General features: G+C 42.3%; 1 protein-coding gene across 4 annotated transcripts in view; it reads right to left on the bottom strand.

Annotated features, from left to right (window-relative positions):
• The window catches only part of VAV3 (vav guanine nucleotide exchange factor 3), a 256,738-nt gene that overhangs the window by 113,359 nt on the left and 125,553 nt on the right, over window positions 1-17,826 (bottom strand). For all 4 annotated transcript variants that reach the window (XM_073642837.1, XM_073642839.1, XM_073642838.1 and 1 more), the window contains exons 8-12: window positions 17,517-17,620; window positions 16,230-16,329; window positions 13,349-13,444; window positions 3,985-4,053; window positions 786-872 (exon numbers count right to left, since the gene is read on the bottom strand). In XM_073642837.1, coding sequence (XP_073498938.1) covers window positions 786-872; window positions 3,985-4,053; window positions 13,349-13,444; window positions 16,230-16,329; window positions 17,517-17,620 — 456 coding nt within the window. The remainder of the gene's footprint in view (window positions 1-785; window positions 873-3,984; window positions 4,054-13,348; window positions 13,445-16,229; window positions 16,330-17,516; window positions 17,621-17,826) is intronic.

Here is a 17,826-nt window from a genome sequence, read left to right as displayed (position 1 = left end):
GGCAATGAAAAATGACAAAATATTACAAAGGTTGAGCTTCTCTTTAAGGAGGCTTCACAGTTTTTGGCACATAATCACGTGCCTCCATACAGGGTCAATCAAGGGGACCTTGACATGTGCATGGTTCCTTATGAAAAGTGGGCGAAATCGTAGGTTTCTAATAAAGTAATACAAGGAGGTTAGTTGTAGTGTGGTGATACATTGGGAATCATACAAGCGAGGAAGGTTATCTCCATGGGAAATACTAAGATAAGTCAGGTAACACCCAGCCTGTGTGATCTTGGACAGCACGGTGGCTCAGTGGTTAGCACTGCAGCGCTGGGGTCCTGGGTTAAAACCCCACCAAGGACAACATCTGCAAGGAGGTTGTATGTTCTCCCAATGTTTGTGTGGGTTTCCTCCGGGTTCTCCGGTTTCCTCCTACACTCCAGAGACATACTGATAGGGAATGTAGATTGTGAGCCCCAATGGGGACAGTGCTGATAATGTCTGTAAAGCGCTGTGGAATTAATAGCGCTAAATAAGTGAGTATAATAATAATAAAAATCTGTCCTGTACTTAACCCTTCACAATCTAACAAACCCCAGAGAAAGGAAAATGCTAATGCTTCCTAGAAATGTTCCAGATAATTTTTAGTCTAGAACATTTTTGATGTCTCCTAGAATACAGTTGTTCCATCATCCGGCTCACCGGGGTTAGACAAGTGTTCATCTGCTGGTGTGCCCGTTTTCCTTCCTGGCACTACCAGACCTGCGCCCAATATTCCCACAGCAGGAAACACTCACCAGGTTCTCTATGCAGTGCTGGTATTGCTCGATTTCCCGAATTGTCTCCGTGTCCCTTTTAACCTCATTCACGTACTGAGCTAAATCCTGTAAAGAAAGGAGACACATTACTGCTGCAAACTGGTGAACTTGTCACATGCTGTTATAGAAGCTCCAGTACTAACAAGTCCATTCTTTACTGAATGTAATAGTACTGTATCCTACAGATCGTATCATTATATGTATTAGGTTGCCTGATAGTGATCAGCTACTTTCTATCTTCTTCATAGGGTTCTACTAGCAATATATAAGCTTAGGTAAAGGGAACTTGCCACTAGATTCACACTGCCTGAACACAAAACATGCGGGGATTGGCTGACGAACAAGGGAAAATCCCCGCATGTTTTGTGGCTGTTAAAGTTATTTTTTATAATTTCCACGTCACTGTGGCTTTTCCAGTTGTTTTTGACCGATTCATCAAATGCGACTTTTTAAAAATTTGGACATTTTTGGCGAAAATATAATCCAGTCACGAGCTGGACTGATTTTTTTTTGGGGGGGGGGGTTCTGCACAAATTTTGAAAGATTTTGCTTAAAAAAGGCACAGAAAAGGATAAAGAAAAAATAAAGATCATTTCTGAGTTTGCACAAAAGTCATGAACTGTGTGCACCATTTTTAAGAATTTGGCACAAATAATGGTAAAATTGTATGAAAATTGACTTTAAAAAATGCATATGATAAATCACCAGAGCGTTTCAGAGAAAGGCATACCTGGTTGAAATCGCACAGCCAGGCTCTGATTCATCCTGCCTGTGGTTCGTGCAGCATGAATTTAATGAGAGGTTCCCTTTAACTCTTTTCTAAAAAGTGTGTAACCTCTGCGCAAATAAAGTACATTTTAGACAGTCCAAGAGCTAAGGGAACTGATGGTGTTAATCCAAAATTGTGAAGTCTATTGTCTGGCAACCAATAGTCCAAGTCCGAGTCTTTTTATATATAAAGGTCCACAATTAATGTAAGGCCATTTTCACCCCAGAATTGTTTTGTACATTACTTCAGGATATATATATATGTACATATATTAGCAAATACCTCCGATTAGAAATGTAGTATAGTTCTTCTGATTTGCTATGTCGCTTACCCCATGTGCAGGGCATTGCAGTAGCTTAGGTATCCATGGTTATGATCACTAACAGGTAACTAACTGTCACTATAAGGCTGTGTGCCCACTATGCGCTTTTTAAGGGTTTCTGCAGCGGCAATTCCGCTGCAGAAACGCTTAAAAAAAACCATGGTAGAAGGCCTGCCATGTTCCCCAATGATAATCCGCATGTGCTGTGCACATGCTGCGGAAATTTCCGCTGCGGATTATCATTGCAGAAAAATCTGCAGCACTACCAATTATTTTGCAGAAGCGCGGCGTTTTCGCCACCATTGACTTGCATTGGAACGCATGGAATCCGCATCACTGCATCAGTAGATGTGGATTCCATGCATTTCAATGTGCGGATGGTACCCGGGTGTGGAGGACAGGAGACTCTCCTCCGGAGCCAGGTACCATAGAACCTGTAAAAAAAAGAATAAAATAAACAATATACATTATACTTACCTTCTGATGGCCCCCGGTGTCCTTGTCTTGGCTTGTCGGTACCTCGCAGTAGATTAAAGGACCTGCGGTGACGTAATTTAGTCATGTGACAGATCACGCGACCGCTGATGTCGGCAGGTCCTTTAATCTACCGCGAGGTGCCGGCAAGCCAAGACAAGGACACCGGGGGCCATCAGAAGGTAAGTATATATTTATTTTTTAACATTCTTTCGGTCACACTATATATATGCCGGTTGCATGGATTTATATAGTGTGACCAAGTTGTCAAGCACTTTCCAAGGGATGCTAAAATCGCTTTGAAAGCGCTTGACAACCCGCATGCGGAAATGCAAGTGAAGAACGCTTCACATCCGCTTGTCCCTGGCAGGAAAAACGCATGTACGATCCACATGTACAATCCGCATGTACAATCCGCATGCGTTTTTTTCTGCCAGGGAGATGCAGAAACGCTCAGGAAAAAATCCGGAACATTTCTGCATCGTGGGCACATAGCCTAAGAGTAGTCGTGACCATAGATACCTAAGCTACTGCAATGCCCTGCACATGGAGTAAGCAACATAGCGAATCAGAAGAACTATACTACATTTCTAATTGGAAGTATTTGCAAATATTATTATTTAATATGTTACACCTACTACATATTGGGATAGGATCTTGGAGATGGGAATACCTTATTAAATCGCACCAAATTTTTTGATTTTTGCAACACTCTTGAAGTCAATCACATTATGGAATGTAATAATATAAGTATTGGACAAGAAAAAAGTAAGAATCCATGACGTATGGACCGATAGATAAAATGTGGATGGGAATGACCATAGTATACCAGAGAAAAAAAATGGAATGTTCTCCAAACATCTGTGACTTCCAGTGAGTCATCTTATAGAAGAAATATATACAAGCAAAAGCAAAAATGTAAAAAATAAAAATAAAGAAAAAAAAAACAAAACGCCCATTAAAACACAAACAATGCGGCACAAAAATTACTTTGGTTATTCCACAAGTAAAAAACCTGTACCCATTAAAACCATTACGTGAGTAAAATCAGTAAAAGGTGTCTGGTTATTTAGGATATAAGCAGATAGCTGATGATCAATGTACTTGTACCGATGGTATTACAATAAAAAAGACGTTGCTAAATGAAACAGTTGAGTTTGGTTTATTTCTGGGCCTTTCTAATAAAGAGATTGCAGATTTAATTTCATCCTAAGGGCACGTTCACACAACCTATTTTCAGTCTGAGTGTTGTCCATGAAAACCACCGACTGCACGTGTACAGCACTCATGCCATTTACAGATACATTGCAATTCTCAACATAGGAAACTGTATTTGGTTTTGGAATTTTATTAACAGCTCATTTATGAAAACAGATGTCCTACAGATGACAAAACAGATGAAAAATTATCCATTTTTTTCTGGATTTTTTTTTATACGCTCGTGTGAACTTAGCCTAATACTGAATAGCCGGCATATACAAAAATGTGCTGTTCTTCGCCTCCCTTCACAATTAGGACTTTGAGTCATATCAATAAATTGAGCATTATTGAAAAATGAAAAGCCACTGTGAGAAGTAATTAGCAGCATAAAGTAGGCAATGCCGACCCCTTACCTTCATAGCATCCAGGGACAGGCGCAGGTTGTTTTTCTCTTGTTCATCAGTAGTGTGTTTTACTAATTCCTTAAAAAAATGAAACATTAAAGATATAGAAGCTGTGGACATATTTCTAAGCATTGCATTATCATTGATGGTAGGAAGAAGAAGATGTAGTTTACTGCAATTAAGTCCAACTGAAATCCGGAGGAAATCAGAGAGCAGCAACTTCAGACTCTCACTTCTTCTATTTGTCAATTTCATCCAAAAGAAGTGAGAATTATTGGCTGCAGTGCTCGCGTGACATAATAGCGTCATGCAAGCCCCGGGAGATCAGGTGCCGAAGTCGACCGGCAGTGAGTATAGCGTTGCTTTTTTACATGGAGGAAATATAATGATTGAGAAGATATTGTCTAAGTAGTTGACAACCGCTTTAATTTCTACTGCAGATTTGTAAATGATGTTTTTTTTGTCTATTCTGTTAAGCAGAACGTTTTCCCTTTTTTTTTGCACAAAGTTTGTAAAAACAAAAACTAACTTCTCCACGCTGATTGTTTTGCACACAGAATGTGCCAATATGGTGTCAATAGATACATTTTTGGTGCTTAGCATGTAGCAAACAAGAAAAAGCCTTTTCTGAATTAACATCACATGGGGACGTTAGCTATCTGTGTCTGACCATCAGACATTTTACTCCTTCAAAGATACTGTACATGTAAAAAAAACACATTTTTAATAAAATTGTCGATGAAGACAGAAAATCCAAATTGGCAAGTATGTCGCAAAGAATAATTTTTTGGTACAAAATAATAATTATGTTGTAAAAGGATGCCAGAAATCAGTAGCAGACACAACAAAGAGAAAAGCATGAGGTAATAAAAGAGGTGCACAATGAATCTAATCACAAATAATAGAAAATGTCACAAATCACAAATTTAATTGCAGATGGATAAGGATAAAACACAATTAAGGCTGCATTTGTGCCTACAGTACACGTCTGAAGTTTCCCGGTACATACTATACATAAGACCCCATTCACTAGGTCCGCATACCATTTTTTTATAGAAAAGACAGTTTTTTTTGAAGAGCCATGGCTGTATGTAACACACGTGGATTGTGGACTCAAAGAGCCGTGAGGGGTGTAACTAGGCGATCACCTGGGTATTCACTAGAGCCCCAGATGGTGTGGTTAGACTTGGGCCACAGGTGGACGCCAGATGCGACTCCAGGACAGATCCCGGTACCGTGGCAGCTGACCCCAAGGGTCAGGACAGTAGAAACAAACTTGGAGCCCAAGGTGGGACCGGATACTGATGGAACGGATAGTAGTGCTAGTACAGCAGGGACAGGGTAGTAAGCAAAGGTACTGGTTCACATATTGTCAGAGCGGTTTAGGCTCAGGTACCGCAGGTGCGGTTTCAGGTTCACATACCACCAGAGCGGTTCCAGGCTCAGGTACCGCTGGAGCGGTTAAAGGCTCAGGTACCGCCGGAGCGGTTTCAAGCTCAGGTAACCGCCGGAGCGGTTAGAGGTTCGGGTACCGCCGGAACGGTTTCAGGTTCAGGTACAGACTGGAACAGGTACTAGAACAGATGCAGGTTCAGGGACCTGACAATGGGTTTGCAGCTAGCAGACTGCAAAATTTAATTGTTGCTCAGGAACCTCCCTATGGGTGGAGGTGCCTTAAAGGGGTATTCCCATCTCCAAGATCCTATCCCACTAGCAACTAGCTGACTAACTGTCACTATACCAGTGGTCATGACCATAACCTATGGTCCGGCAATGCCAACACATTAGGTAAGCAACAAGGCGAAACACAAAAACTATACTACATTTTTAATTGGAGGTATTTGCAAATATTATTATTATTACATCTACTACATATTGGAATAGGATCTTGGAGATGGTAATATCCCTTTAAGTACTAAGTGCCTCCCAGGTATTGGCTGGGGTCACATCGGATAGTGCTCGCTGTCTATTCAAGAAGGGAAGCAGTGCGGTGCATGCTGAGACTGGGATGCAGGAGCCGGAGCAGGGCACACGACAGGGCAACCTGGCCGGTAAGTTCGAGTCCCTGCCGAGAGAGAGGAGCGGAGACATGCAGGGACGCCGGCATTAAACAGCATTTTTTTTTTTTTTACAGTGGATCCTTATGGGGGTCGATGCCTCGGCATCCATCCTGACTGTGGCCATTGTCAGGCGCGTACATCCTTAGTGTATGCGCCAGATAGTGAACACAGATGCAAAGTGAATCAAGCCTAAAAAAAATTCTATACAGGCATGGCACACTCCTCCATATTCAGTACAAAAAAAAATGAGAAAGGGCAGGATATACTGTATGAACAGGGCCAAACTCAATCAGAAGCGGTGATAATAATGTGACACATGCCAGACAAGTAACAAACAAGAGAATAGGAATGACTCAACACAATGCTATAATGGGAACAGACATGAATTATCTATCAACTAGCACATCATCAAAAAAAATAAACACAAAACTATACAACACTAAAATATACAAGCCCACCTAAATCAAAGGTAATACATGGCTCTCGGACTGGAGCCAGGTGGAATGACAATAGGGTTCAGGGATCAGGAGCAACAATCTGCCCCAAACCTCCCACATGCTGGGTGTATGGAGCAGGCTCAGGATCTGAGCCAGCTTCACACACAGCAGGGGCCGGCGTGTTATACAACCAGCATCCACCTCTAACAGCAGCAACCGCAGATAGCTCCATTTGCTGCTGTTTAACCTCATATATGCCCCTGTCAATCTCTGGCAGCGGCACTTAAAGGGAACGTGTCATGTAGGAAATGGTTTCCTGTCTGCAGGCACAATGTTATAGAGCAGGAGGCGCTGACCAGACTCATCTACATTTTTGTGGGAAAAGTTTCAGTAAAAGGGATTTATTCATAGAAATCCCTTGGGTTTGTCTGTACATGAGTCCAGTTGGCGGTCCTATACAGTGACTCTATATGACTGTGCATGCAGACATAGCTGTCCATGTGGACTTGTCTACGTGGGGGAGACGACAATGGAAATAAGGGCTTGTATTAGCAAACATAAAAGCACCATCAGGATCTGTCGCGTAGAATTGCCCTCACAGATATGCGCACCGTGCCTCACTGCGTCCGGGTTGCGGTCACGTGACCATGTTCTGGATGACGCGATGGGCGTTAGCCCTGTGATTGGGCGCCGTCCACACAGACGCACTGCGCGAATATGGTCTGCTGCACTGTGAGAGGCTCATGGTTGCCTCAATAATATGGACGCTCCCCTCTGATTCCTGGAAGAGCGACACACCATGTATAAGCCATATTCTGGGAATTAAATAGCGCTTTTGGTGCGATAGTTTGTGGTCCTGTGCTTGGACTTCATTTACACAGGCGCATTATACCCCAACGGCCAGTTGCTCTTGGATTGGCAGATAATGACCATGGCAACGCTGATGCTTTCTTCTGATTGGAGGATCAGCATATAACTTTCCTGCTATACAGCGCTCGTTTTGATTTTTGTTGGGGTTAATTACCTATTTATTGTAGATTTTGCTATACTTTCCTATCACCCTATGGGACTATGTGTCTTTTAGTTATTTTGATGTTTATTAAATATTTGATTTTATATATTTATTCATAGTGGGTTGGGTATTTGTAGTGATTGGTGTAAGTCTATAAACCACATTATATAATCCCATAAGCCTGTCTTATTGCTCCATGCTTGCACTTGAAAAAGACCTACTATAGGTCGAAACTTTGTTCATGTTTTTGGCACAATAAACTTTATTTTAATTGAACACCCTGGAGTTGGACGCGGTCTGCTGCACGTATACTGTGCATGAGGAGATAGCTGTCAATCACTATTAGGACCGCCCACTGGACTCGTATGCATACAGACACCAGTGATTTCAATGATTAAAATATAGGTATACTGAATGCTTTTTCAACAAATCTACATATGATTCTGCTAAGTTTCTCCTTCTCTATACCATGCTGTCCACAGATCAAGCTACATGTACATTGCGACAGGTTCCCTTTAAGATGCGCGATCCAAGTGGCGCCAAGGTGATCGCAGGGAGCCAGCAGAAGGCCCCTTGGCTCCCTTCTTGGTACCCCTGTTCATCATAGGAAACCATAATTTTCATCCTAGACAGCAATACTGCAGAATTGCACTATACAGAACAAGAGATCCCATTTGGGAAACAGAAAAAGAAAAATATAATAAAAAATCTAAAAGTCTGAAGCACTCTCCTTTCTAAGTAAAAAATTAAAATGTCAAAGAATAAATAAACCAGTTATGGCTCTAGGAAGAAGGGGAGGAAAAAACAGGTGAGTCAAGAAGGGTTAAAAAGCTGTAAAATGTTTCACTATGTAATGGTTATTTTTCATTTATCAAAAATGGGAAAATTTGGACGTAAAAGTGTTTTTACAATATGGGGTTATCAGGTGTTGGACCCCACCAATCTTATAGTTATGACCCATCCTATGGATAAGTCACCAGTATAAAAGTAGTGGGCAACCCCATGAAAGGGAATCTGTCAGCATGTTCTTGCTATATAATCTGAGAAAAGCATAATGTAGGGTCAGAGACCCTGATTCCAAGAATGTGTCACTTACTGGGATGATTGCTCTAGTTTCAGTACAATCAGTGTTTTATCAGCAGGAGACTTTCACTAGAGGACTAGCTGTTAAGTGCCAAGCAGTCCAGCTAATCAGTATAACCCCGCCTGCTCCACTGATTGGCAGTTTCCCGTGCACACTGTCAGCAAGAGGCCAATAAGTGGTGGGGGCGGGGTTATACACATCTACAGCAGAGACACGGAGATTATCAAAACTGCAGCAAGCAGTCCAGTAAGTGACACATCACTGGAATCAGGGTCTCTGCCCCTACATCATTCTGCGCTTAGATTACATAGCAAAAACCTGCTGAAAGACTCCCTTTAATTCTGTGCATAAGTTCCTCTTCTCTCCACATGATTTCACTTGTAGGAGCAGCAGTCTATTCATTAGGCCACGGACCCACTATCAGTATTTGGTCAGTATTCGATCAGTATTTTTCTCAGGAGTGGGAGCCAAAATCAGGAGTGGGTGATAAATACAGAATTGGTGACTTGTTTCTATTATACCTTTTCTCTGATTGTTCCTCACCTGGTTTTGGCTCCCACTCCTGAGAAAAAATACTGACCAAATACTGAGTGGGGCCGTGGCCTTACAGCCGTTCTTCCTATGGTGTTTTCTGGTCACCCTGTCCCCAGTATGTCTAGAATAGTTACCCCAGTTCTCAGGCACCAGTGAACACACAATTTGTAGAATTTCGGCTTCCCTTCTGAAAGCACATGTTACTACAAAAAATATTAAATGGCCTGAAATTTGTGACACGATGGTGCAGTAATTCTCACATTGCGAGGGAGCAGTTTACTAGGTATCAGGGACTAGTTTCAATGGGGTTATGTATGGCTGTAGACGATAGAAGATAAAAGCAGCTATAAGGGAAAACAGCCGCCATCAACAGCACTTAAAGGAAGCAAAGACAGAATTGTAGAAATTAGTATGGTTCAATGGTTGAAACAATAAAGTGGAGCAATAAATGGAGTCAGAAGGCAAATTCATAGGGAACCCGCTGAATACATTAATACTCTCATCCTCAGGCTACTCTGCAAATATTGAAACTGGAATAATTTGAGAATGCAAAAAAGAGAAATAAATAATTTGGTCTCCTCCGAGTGTAGTTTGTTCTGTGGGCTAAAGCCGCACTTGTTTGTCAAAGTGACAGTTCTCCGGCATCAGCAGCGGGTCAGAGCCACAGCAAGAATTATAGATCTCTTCTGCTTCTAATCAGCCTCCAAACAGCCATCAAGCGCACGCCGCACTAGATCTTCCTGCCCTAATTAAACGCTCACCTGAAGGATGCCCGCTCCTTACAGCCGGCAATGCCGGGAGATGTCATTTTTAAGCTAAGTCTGGCTTCAATATCTTCATCCCTCAATTTAAACATCTTCTGCCAGGAATCCAAAGTAATGATAACCAAAATAAAGTCGTATAAATGGAAAAAAAAAAGAAAAAGAAAAAAACAGTATTGCAGAAAAAAGCAGTAAACTGATTTCTGCTAGAGTAAAATGAAGCAACCTTTAATGTTGCTCTCTTTTTCTTCCAAGTAACTGTATCTGGACTTCTATCTTCTTTGTAGGATGAGATGTAGTTTCAAGTGACGCCATTTAGTTTACTGAAAAAAATGGGGGGGGGGGGATGACACGTGCGGCGAAATGGTGAATAATCCACAATTGTTTGGTAGGGATTTTGTTTTTTCGTCGTTCATTGTGCAGTTTACAAGAAAAGCTGAGTGGAGTTGCATTTTCCGAGAGTTTTTTTTTTTTACGTGGTGAGCTGCAGTTGTTGTTAGTAGCATTTTGGGGTACAAGAAATTTGATTGCTTTATCTTGCATTTTTTGGATGATACGCAGCGACCAAAAATCTACATTGAAATGTTATGCCTTTACATTGTGTACCTTATGGGTTATATTATTTAATATTTTCGTATTCTGGACTTTTACAGACACGGCAATATCAAATATGGTAGAGAAAAAGGGAGGGCCATCAGCACATCCAACCAGGATACGTACAGCATTTGTCTTTTATTAGAAAAAATTAAAACATAGTAAAAACGTGAAACCTGAAGAAACCTGACGCGTTTCTGGTGTATACAACCCTCTTATTCATAGGATGAAAAGACTAATTTTATACATATCCTGGTTGGATGTGCCGATGGCCCTCCCTTTTTCTCTACCATTTGCGTGTGATCACCAGCGGGTGCGGCACCCTCAGGATGGATTCCAGCTGAAACACTGATCCAGTGATTTACATCGTAGTAAGCTTTCCAAACCTTCCTTCTCCTCCTCCCCATTACCAATATAAAATGTGCCTATTTTTTATTTCTTTATTTTTAACATGGGAAAAGCAGGTTGATTCAATTTTTATGCTTTATTTTTTATTATTATTTTTAATAGATTATTTTCTTTTCATACATTACACTTTTATTTTTTAGTTCCCATAAAGGAATTAAACCTTCAATAATTTAATCGGCTGTACAGGCCTCCGCATCCTGACATCCCTGGGTTTTCTTTTAAATAGCCAGCCTGGGGCAACATCACATGTATATCAGGCTGCAACAAAGATGTTGTGCCAGGCCGGCTAACCAAAAAAAGAGCCAGGGATGCCATCAGGTAGCAGGTGATTCCCAGGGCTTCTGTCTGCTGCCCACAGATTACCGATGCAGAAGCTGGACCGGATTTTGCAAGTCGATTTGCAACATCTGTACTTGTACTATATACTACAATATTTCAGTTCTAATCTCCTCTGAAGCTCAGCCTGTGGCTGAGCTTCACAGAAGTACCAGGATGGCAGCGACAGGGGCCTTCATCCAGCCTCCATCTGCCACGGCAGATAACCCGCACCTTGCAGGAATACTGCAGGGAGCCAATGGACATCTAAAAGGTTGCGCCACCCAGATGGAATGACTTACAAGTGCTTCTCACTAAATTAGAATGTCATCAAAAAGTTAATTTATTTCAGTTCTTCAATACAAAAAGTGAAACTCATATTATATAGAGTCATTACAAACAGAGTGATCTATTTCATGTGTTTATTTCTGTTAATGTTGATGATTATGGCTTACAGCCAATGAAAACACAGAAGTCATTATCTCACTAAATTAGAATACTTTCTAACAACAGCTTGAAAAATGATTTTAAAATCCGAAATGTTGGCCTACTGAAATGTATGTTCAGTAAATGCACTCAATACTTGGTCGGGACTCCTTTTGATCACTGATTGTAAAAACTTCACACTAGACCTCAAGCAGCTTGGATTGTGTGCCTCTCCACAACAGTCCAGGTCTTTTTCTCCTTGGCCCAGGTAAGACGCTTCTGGCATTGTCTATTGGTCATGAGTGGCTTGACACAAGGAATGCGACACTTGTAGCCCATGTCCTGGATACGTCTGTGTGTGGTGGCTCTTGAAGCAATGACTCCAGCAGCAGTCCACTCCTTGTGAATCTCCCCCAAATTTTTGAATGGCCTTTTCTTAACAATCCTTTCAAGGCTGCGGTTATCCCGGTTGCTTGTGCATCTTTTTCTACCACACTTTTTCCTTCCACTCAACTTTCCATTAATATGCATCGATACAGCACTCTGTGAACAGCCAACTTCTTTAGCAATGACCTTTTGTGGCTTACCCTCCTTGTGGAGTGTGTCAATGACTGCTTTCTGGACATCTGTCAAGTCAGCAGTCTTCCTCATGATTGTAGAGCCTACTGAAACAGACTAAGGGACCTTTTTAAACGCATCTGAAGCCTTTGCAGGTGTTTTTTGTTAATTATTTCAATTTACTGAGATAGTGACTTTTGTGTTTTCATTGCCTGTAAGCCATAATCATCAACATTAACAGAAATAAACACTTGAAATAGATCACTCTGTCTGTAATGACTCTATATAATATGACTTTCACTTTTTGTATTGAAGAACTGAAATAAATTAACTTTTTGATGATATTCTAATTTAGTGAGAAGCACCTGTAAATGCTGCTGGTAGTGACTGACAGCGTGTCTTAAGAAGTTAATCAGAAGCGAACAGAGCTAGCTCTGATTGCTGCTTTTAGAGGGAGATGCTGACTGTATAACACATACCTGCCATCTGTGGAGCTGGAGTTAGGGTGTGAGCCACACACCCCAACCCGCGTCATGGCAAATATAAACATCATGGAGGAGTTAAAAGTCACACCCATCATAATAAATTTGACGCATCTTTACCTGTCTATCCGTCAGAAATTGAATGTGAAATCTTTATTCAGCAGGCATAGATTAACAATATAATTTTACGGTGTAATTTACGGACTAAATTATAGTGAATCTGTCACATATGGTCGCCCAGACCAGTCTAATCTGATCACGCCTACTTTTGTACACGTGTTTCAAAATTATTAAAATATCAAAATAATTTAAATTTCCATCAGTTTCGAAGAAGTGAATCGGTGGTCACGCATGTGTATGATTATTCCTTTCATACGGTCGATATTGGGAACCCCATTCTCAGGACACCCAACAATTATCACCTTTATGTGGACCCATAGAACTTCATTGATCCATTCACACATCCATGAAAATCACAGATCCGGATATGAGATCCATGAGATTCAATTTTGCGAATCAGAATAGGACATACTCAAATGGGGTTATGTGCTGTCTGATTAAACATCAGGTAGCACGCCGACACTTCACACGGATGTGTGAAGACTGTGGACTGACTGACTGCAGTATGTACACCCACAGAAAACGAACACCACGGGAGCAACAGAGGATTCAATGAGTCCGGATAGGAAACCCTTCACTTACCTGGAGCAGCAAGTGATATTTCAGCACCCTCTGCATGGGAACAACAAGCAGGTCTCGCAGGGTGAATTTCCCATTATTGGCTCGTTTTGAACATTCCTGTTTTAAAAAAACAATTGATTTTCCAATTAAAATGTTTTTTTGGCGGATTCTGAATGAGAACGTTTTCCCCCAAACTTTAGTTTACAAACTCAATTCACAAGTTAAAGCACCACTCCAGGGTTTTGTTTTTTTAATTTAACTGCCGGCAGTGGTTTCACTAATGTCTGACCCCTGTCTGTAGCAATATACTTACCAGTCACCATCTTCTGTTCTTCACAGCGCCGCTCCGGTCCCATTCTGACATCTTATGACCTTAGCGCCTGACTGACCGGAGGTCAGAGGTAATGGTCACAAGCTCTCAGTGTAAGTCTATGAGAGTCTCATTCTGGCCTCGTTGTGGCTCCCATAGACTTATATTGAGAAGACACTTCCGAGTCACCCAGCAAACACTGGAGCTATCCAGCAGGAGACAACTGGAGCGGAGCCGAGAACAAACGATGATGGCGACTGGTAAGAATATTACCAGGGGCAGGGAACAGGCATTAGTGATACCAGTCTGGTGGTGAAATAAAACAAAAATGCCAGAGTGGCGCTTTTAGTGTGAAAGGACCGGCTAGATTTATATCTACATTCATATTTATGTTTTCTGTTCAGTCATACGAATAGTAAAATGTAGATAAGTCGGATCGGCCCTGGACGAGCACCAATGATGTCCGGTGGATCCCATTGATTGTATCGTAGTTTGTAATGAGGTCTGTCCGGTTTATATCATGATGTGCCATCATTTTAATGAAAAATATAGCTCCACATACTGCACTATTTTTTCCTGATAGTTAAGATGAAATCTGTGCACATTGCAGTAAGGTGATAGCCCCTATCTATATGGCCGCCTAACATTAGGGACCACTGTGAAAAGTGCCTCATTCTCCGGTGCCCTCTGCAGAAGCTTGTATTATTTGTTTGCCCAATCTAAAATGGCGGAGTAGCGGTGTACAGGAGGCAGCAGCCACCTGCTGCAGCCTACACTGTGCCCGCTTCTAAAGAAAATGAATATTCACTGCTCCCCACACCCATGGGTGTGGTGAATATTCATGGACTTTAATAGCGGGCACGCTGACCACCGAGCACAGCAGGAGCCACGCTGCAGCTAAAGCGTGCGCGCTATTAGGGAGAATGAATGGTCACTGCTCCCCACGCACACAGTCCCGGAATGGAGCAGTGATTATTCTGGCACAGAGTGGAACACAGCGCTGGAGGAGAGAAGAGGGGAGTATGATTTTTTATTTTTTTTCTGTGCAGGGTGACGGGGATCAGGGGGTGCCAAGCATACTAGGATGAGGGAGGCCATACATACAGGGATGAAGGGGGCCATACATACTGGGATGAGGGGGACCATACATAGAGGGATGAGGGAGGCCATACATAGAGGGATGAGGGGGGCCATACATACAGGGATGAAGGGGGCTATGCATACAAGGATGAGTGGGGCCATACATACCGGGATGAGGGGGCCATGCATACAGGGATGAAGGGGGCCATGCATACAAGGATGAGTGGGGCCATACATACCGGGATGAGGGGGGCCATGCATACAAGGATGAGGGGGGCCATACATACAGGGATGAGGCATGAGGGGGGCCATATATACAGGGATGATGCATGAGGGGGGCCATACATACAGGGATGAAGGGGGCCATGCATACCAGAATGAGGGGGTCCATACATACAGAGTTGAAAGATGAGGGGGGCTATACATACAGGGATGAAGGGGGCCATACATACCAGGATGAGGGGACCATACATACAGCGATGAAGGTACCATACATACCAGGAAGAGGGATGAAGGTGCCATACATAGTAGGATGGGTGTGAGGGGGGCCATACATAACAGGATGAAGGGTGCCATATATACCAAGAAGAGGGATGAGGGGCGCCATGCATACCAGGATGGAGGATTGGGGTGCCATGCATATCAGGATGGGGATAAGGGCCACGTATAACAGGAAGGAGGGGGCCATATATACCAGGATGGAGGATATTAACAGCATTGGGGGACATTACCCCTATAACAGTGTCAGCAGCAGACGCCCTCCCCCTTAACAGGGCATCATGAGCACATTTTTTGCTTACTTTTTTTTTCCTATTTTCCTCCTCTAAAACCTAAGTGCGTCTTATAGTCCGAAAAATACAGTAAGTGTATAGTTAGTTATCTTAAGAATAGGGCCTCGCCATTGCTGTTTTCAGTAGAGTTTTTCGGAATTTCCTGGCAAATAAATGTGAATTCTGACCACCTCTCCGCGGACACTTGGGTCCAATTCTTAGAACAGATATGGAATTAGTCATTGGGCTCCACATCTACTACACATTTATGGCACAGGATGTGCGAGATTGAAATACCCCTTTAAATCATCAATTAGCCCCTTTCTTCATACTACTCTGTCTCTTACACATTCCTCTCCTACTTTTCTGTTTCTGGCTTTTCCCATAGTACCGCTGCAGAATTGGCATACTACAGAATCCTGCTGCTCCGCAGTCCTCTTATGTCCATTTTATGCAACATAATTGTGGCCCAACCATCTTCTCAATCAGCGCTGCCATGTCCCTATGCCAGTCACCACAGGAGTAAGGGCTAACGGAAATTCACCCTCTTCATTCTGCATCTGTTACTAGGCAATGGCCCAAAATATTTTGAATTTTTCCCAGCAAAGACGATGCAGGATAAAATATTCAATGTGCAGTCACAAGACCCTCCTTATAAATGATTACAATGGGGAGCAGAATCTCAAGACGGCAGAATAGGTAATAAAATGACTAGTAATTGGAAACCGAAACCGGGTCTTACCTCCAGCTTTAATCGGACATCTTCTCTGGTTTTGGAGATGCTGTCCAGGATAGATATGGCCGACTCCACCAAACTGCAGTATTCTCCATAGATGAGAAGTCTGAGTTTGATGGAAAACAATTGTGTATATGGTTGATGAGATGACATAGAGCATAAATAGAGCAAAATTACAGATTATATCTGATGATACCTAAGGTTCTGCTCGCAGTCGTCTGGTGGGAGTGTATATATGTATGTGTATGTATGTCAGCAGGATCTCCTGATGTATTGCATGTGTGGAGTGAATGGGCGGCATATGGATACTTCCGATGTATTCACATTAAGGGCTCATTCACACATCAGTTTTTCTTGTACGAGTGTTATCTGTGCTTTACACGGTGAGCACTCATACCTATGATAGTCTATGAGGCTGTTCACATGTCTGATTTTTTCCTCTGACCGAGTGGTCCGTTTAAAAAAATTGAGACATGTCTGATTTTGACCCGAGGGTCGAATTAAATTCGGCAATGCAATCTACAGGTACGTGAAAAATACGGACCGACCGCACTCGGATGTCTCACTCATGTAATGGACAATACTTAATATAGCCTGGGATCCACTTTTAAAGTTGTCACCCATTTACATACAGCAAATTTTAAAGGAAACCTGTCACATTGGATAACGCTATACACCTGCAGATATGGGGTTAATGTGCAGGTTAATAGTGTTAGAATGGTGCCCACCCTGCGTACTGAGAAAATTCACTTTATTGCTTTTCCCTTTATTCCTCGCCCTGCTTTCCAGATGTGGCTACGGCCATCACTCAGTACACAGTGAGCGCCGGCTGTAAGCACTGCAGAGCGATGTCGGTGTGAGAGTGCTTTGAGCGGAGACTTTAGCAGTGCCGGTGCACCACTATGACAAAGCCAGAGGCTCCCGGGAGTAGTACAGTTCATTTTCTCCTAGGAGCTGCGGATTCATTATGGTGGTCGGACAGCATTTCTATTAACCTGCAGATTAACCCCATCTCTGCAGGTAAATAGCGTTATCTTATCTGGCAGGTTCCCTTTAAAATATCTCATCAGGTACAACTGTATATAGATTGAGTTTCCAGCAAGTGTATTACAGACATATTTGTGCCTATAATATGCACATCCTCACCAGACGAAGGGTCTAAGATAACAGCTTCGTCACATCTGTTATACATGCACATAATATGCCTGTCTGAAACCGGCCTAATGGAATGAGATTAGAACATAACCGGATGTCGCAAAATTTTGGTAAAATTCTCAAATTAAAACACCATACCTCTCTTTGTATTTCAAGAAGATCTGGTATAAATTTTGGCTGTTTTTATGTGTGATGGAGTCGTTGACTTCTAGCACCAGGCTCTTGTGCACTTTCACTAGGTCCTACGGGCAAAACAAAGATAACATAAGGCCGTGTTCACACAGTAGTTTAGCATCTGTATGACCACACTGCCCACACTTGCCATGGTTCACTATGTGTATGTGCACAGGTTTTTTCTCAGACAGGTTCTGAAGCGGACCAACCTTAAAAAAATGCTAACGGTCAAATGAATGCGCATACGCCTTTCTATGTATAAATGACTTATTAC

Source organism: Phyllobates terribilis, unplaced genomic scaffold (assembly GCF_046119375.1).
Source record: "Phyllobates terribilis strain yellow unplaced genomic scaffold, ASM4611937v1 Scaffold_8__6_contigs__length_399053987, whole genome shotgun sequence".
Lineage (NCBI taxonomy): Eukaryota > Metazoa > Chordata > Amphibia > Anura > Dendrobatidae > Phyllobates > Phyllobates terribilis.
This window is presented reverse-complemented; position numbering and strand designations above follow the sequence as displayed.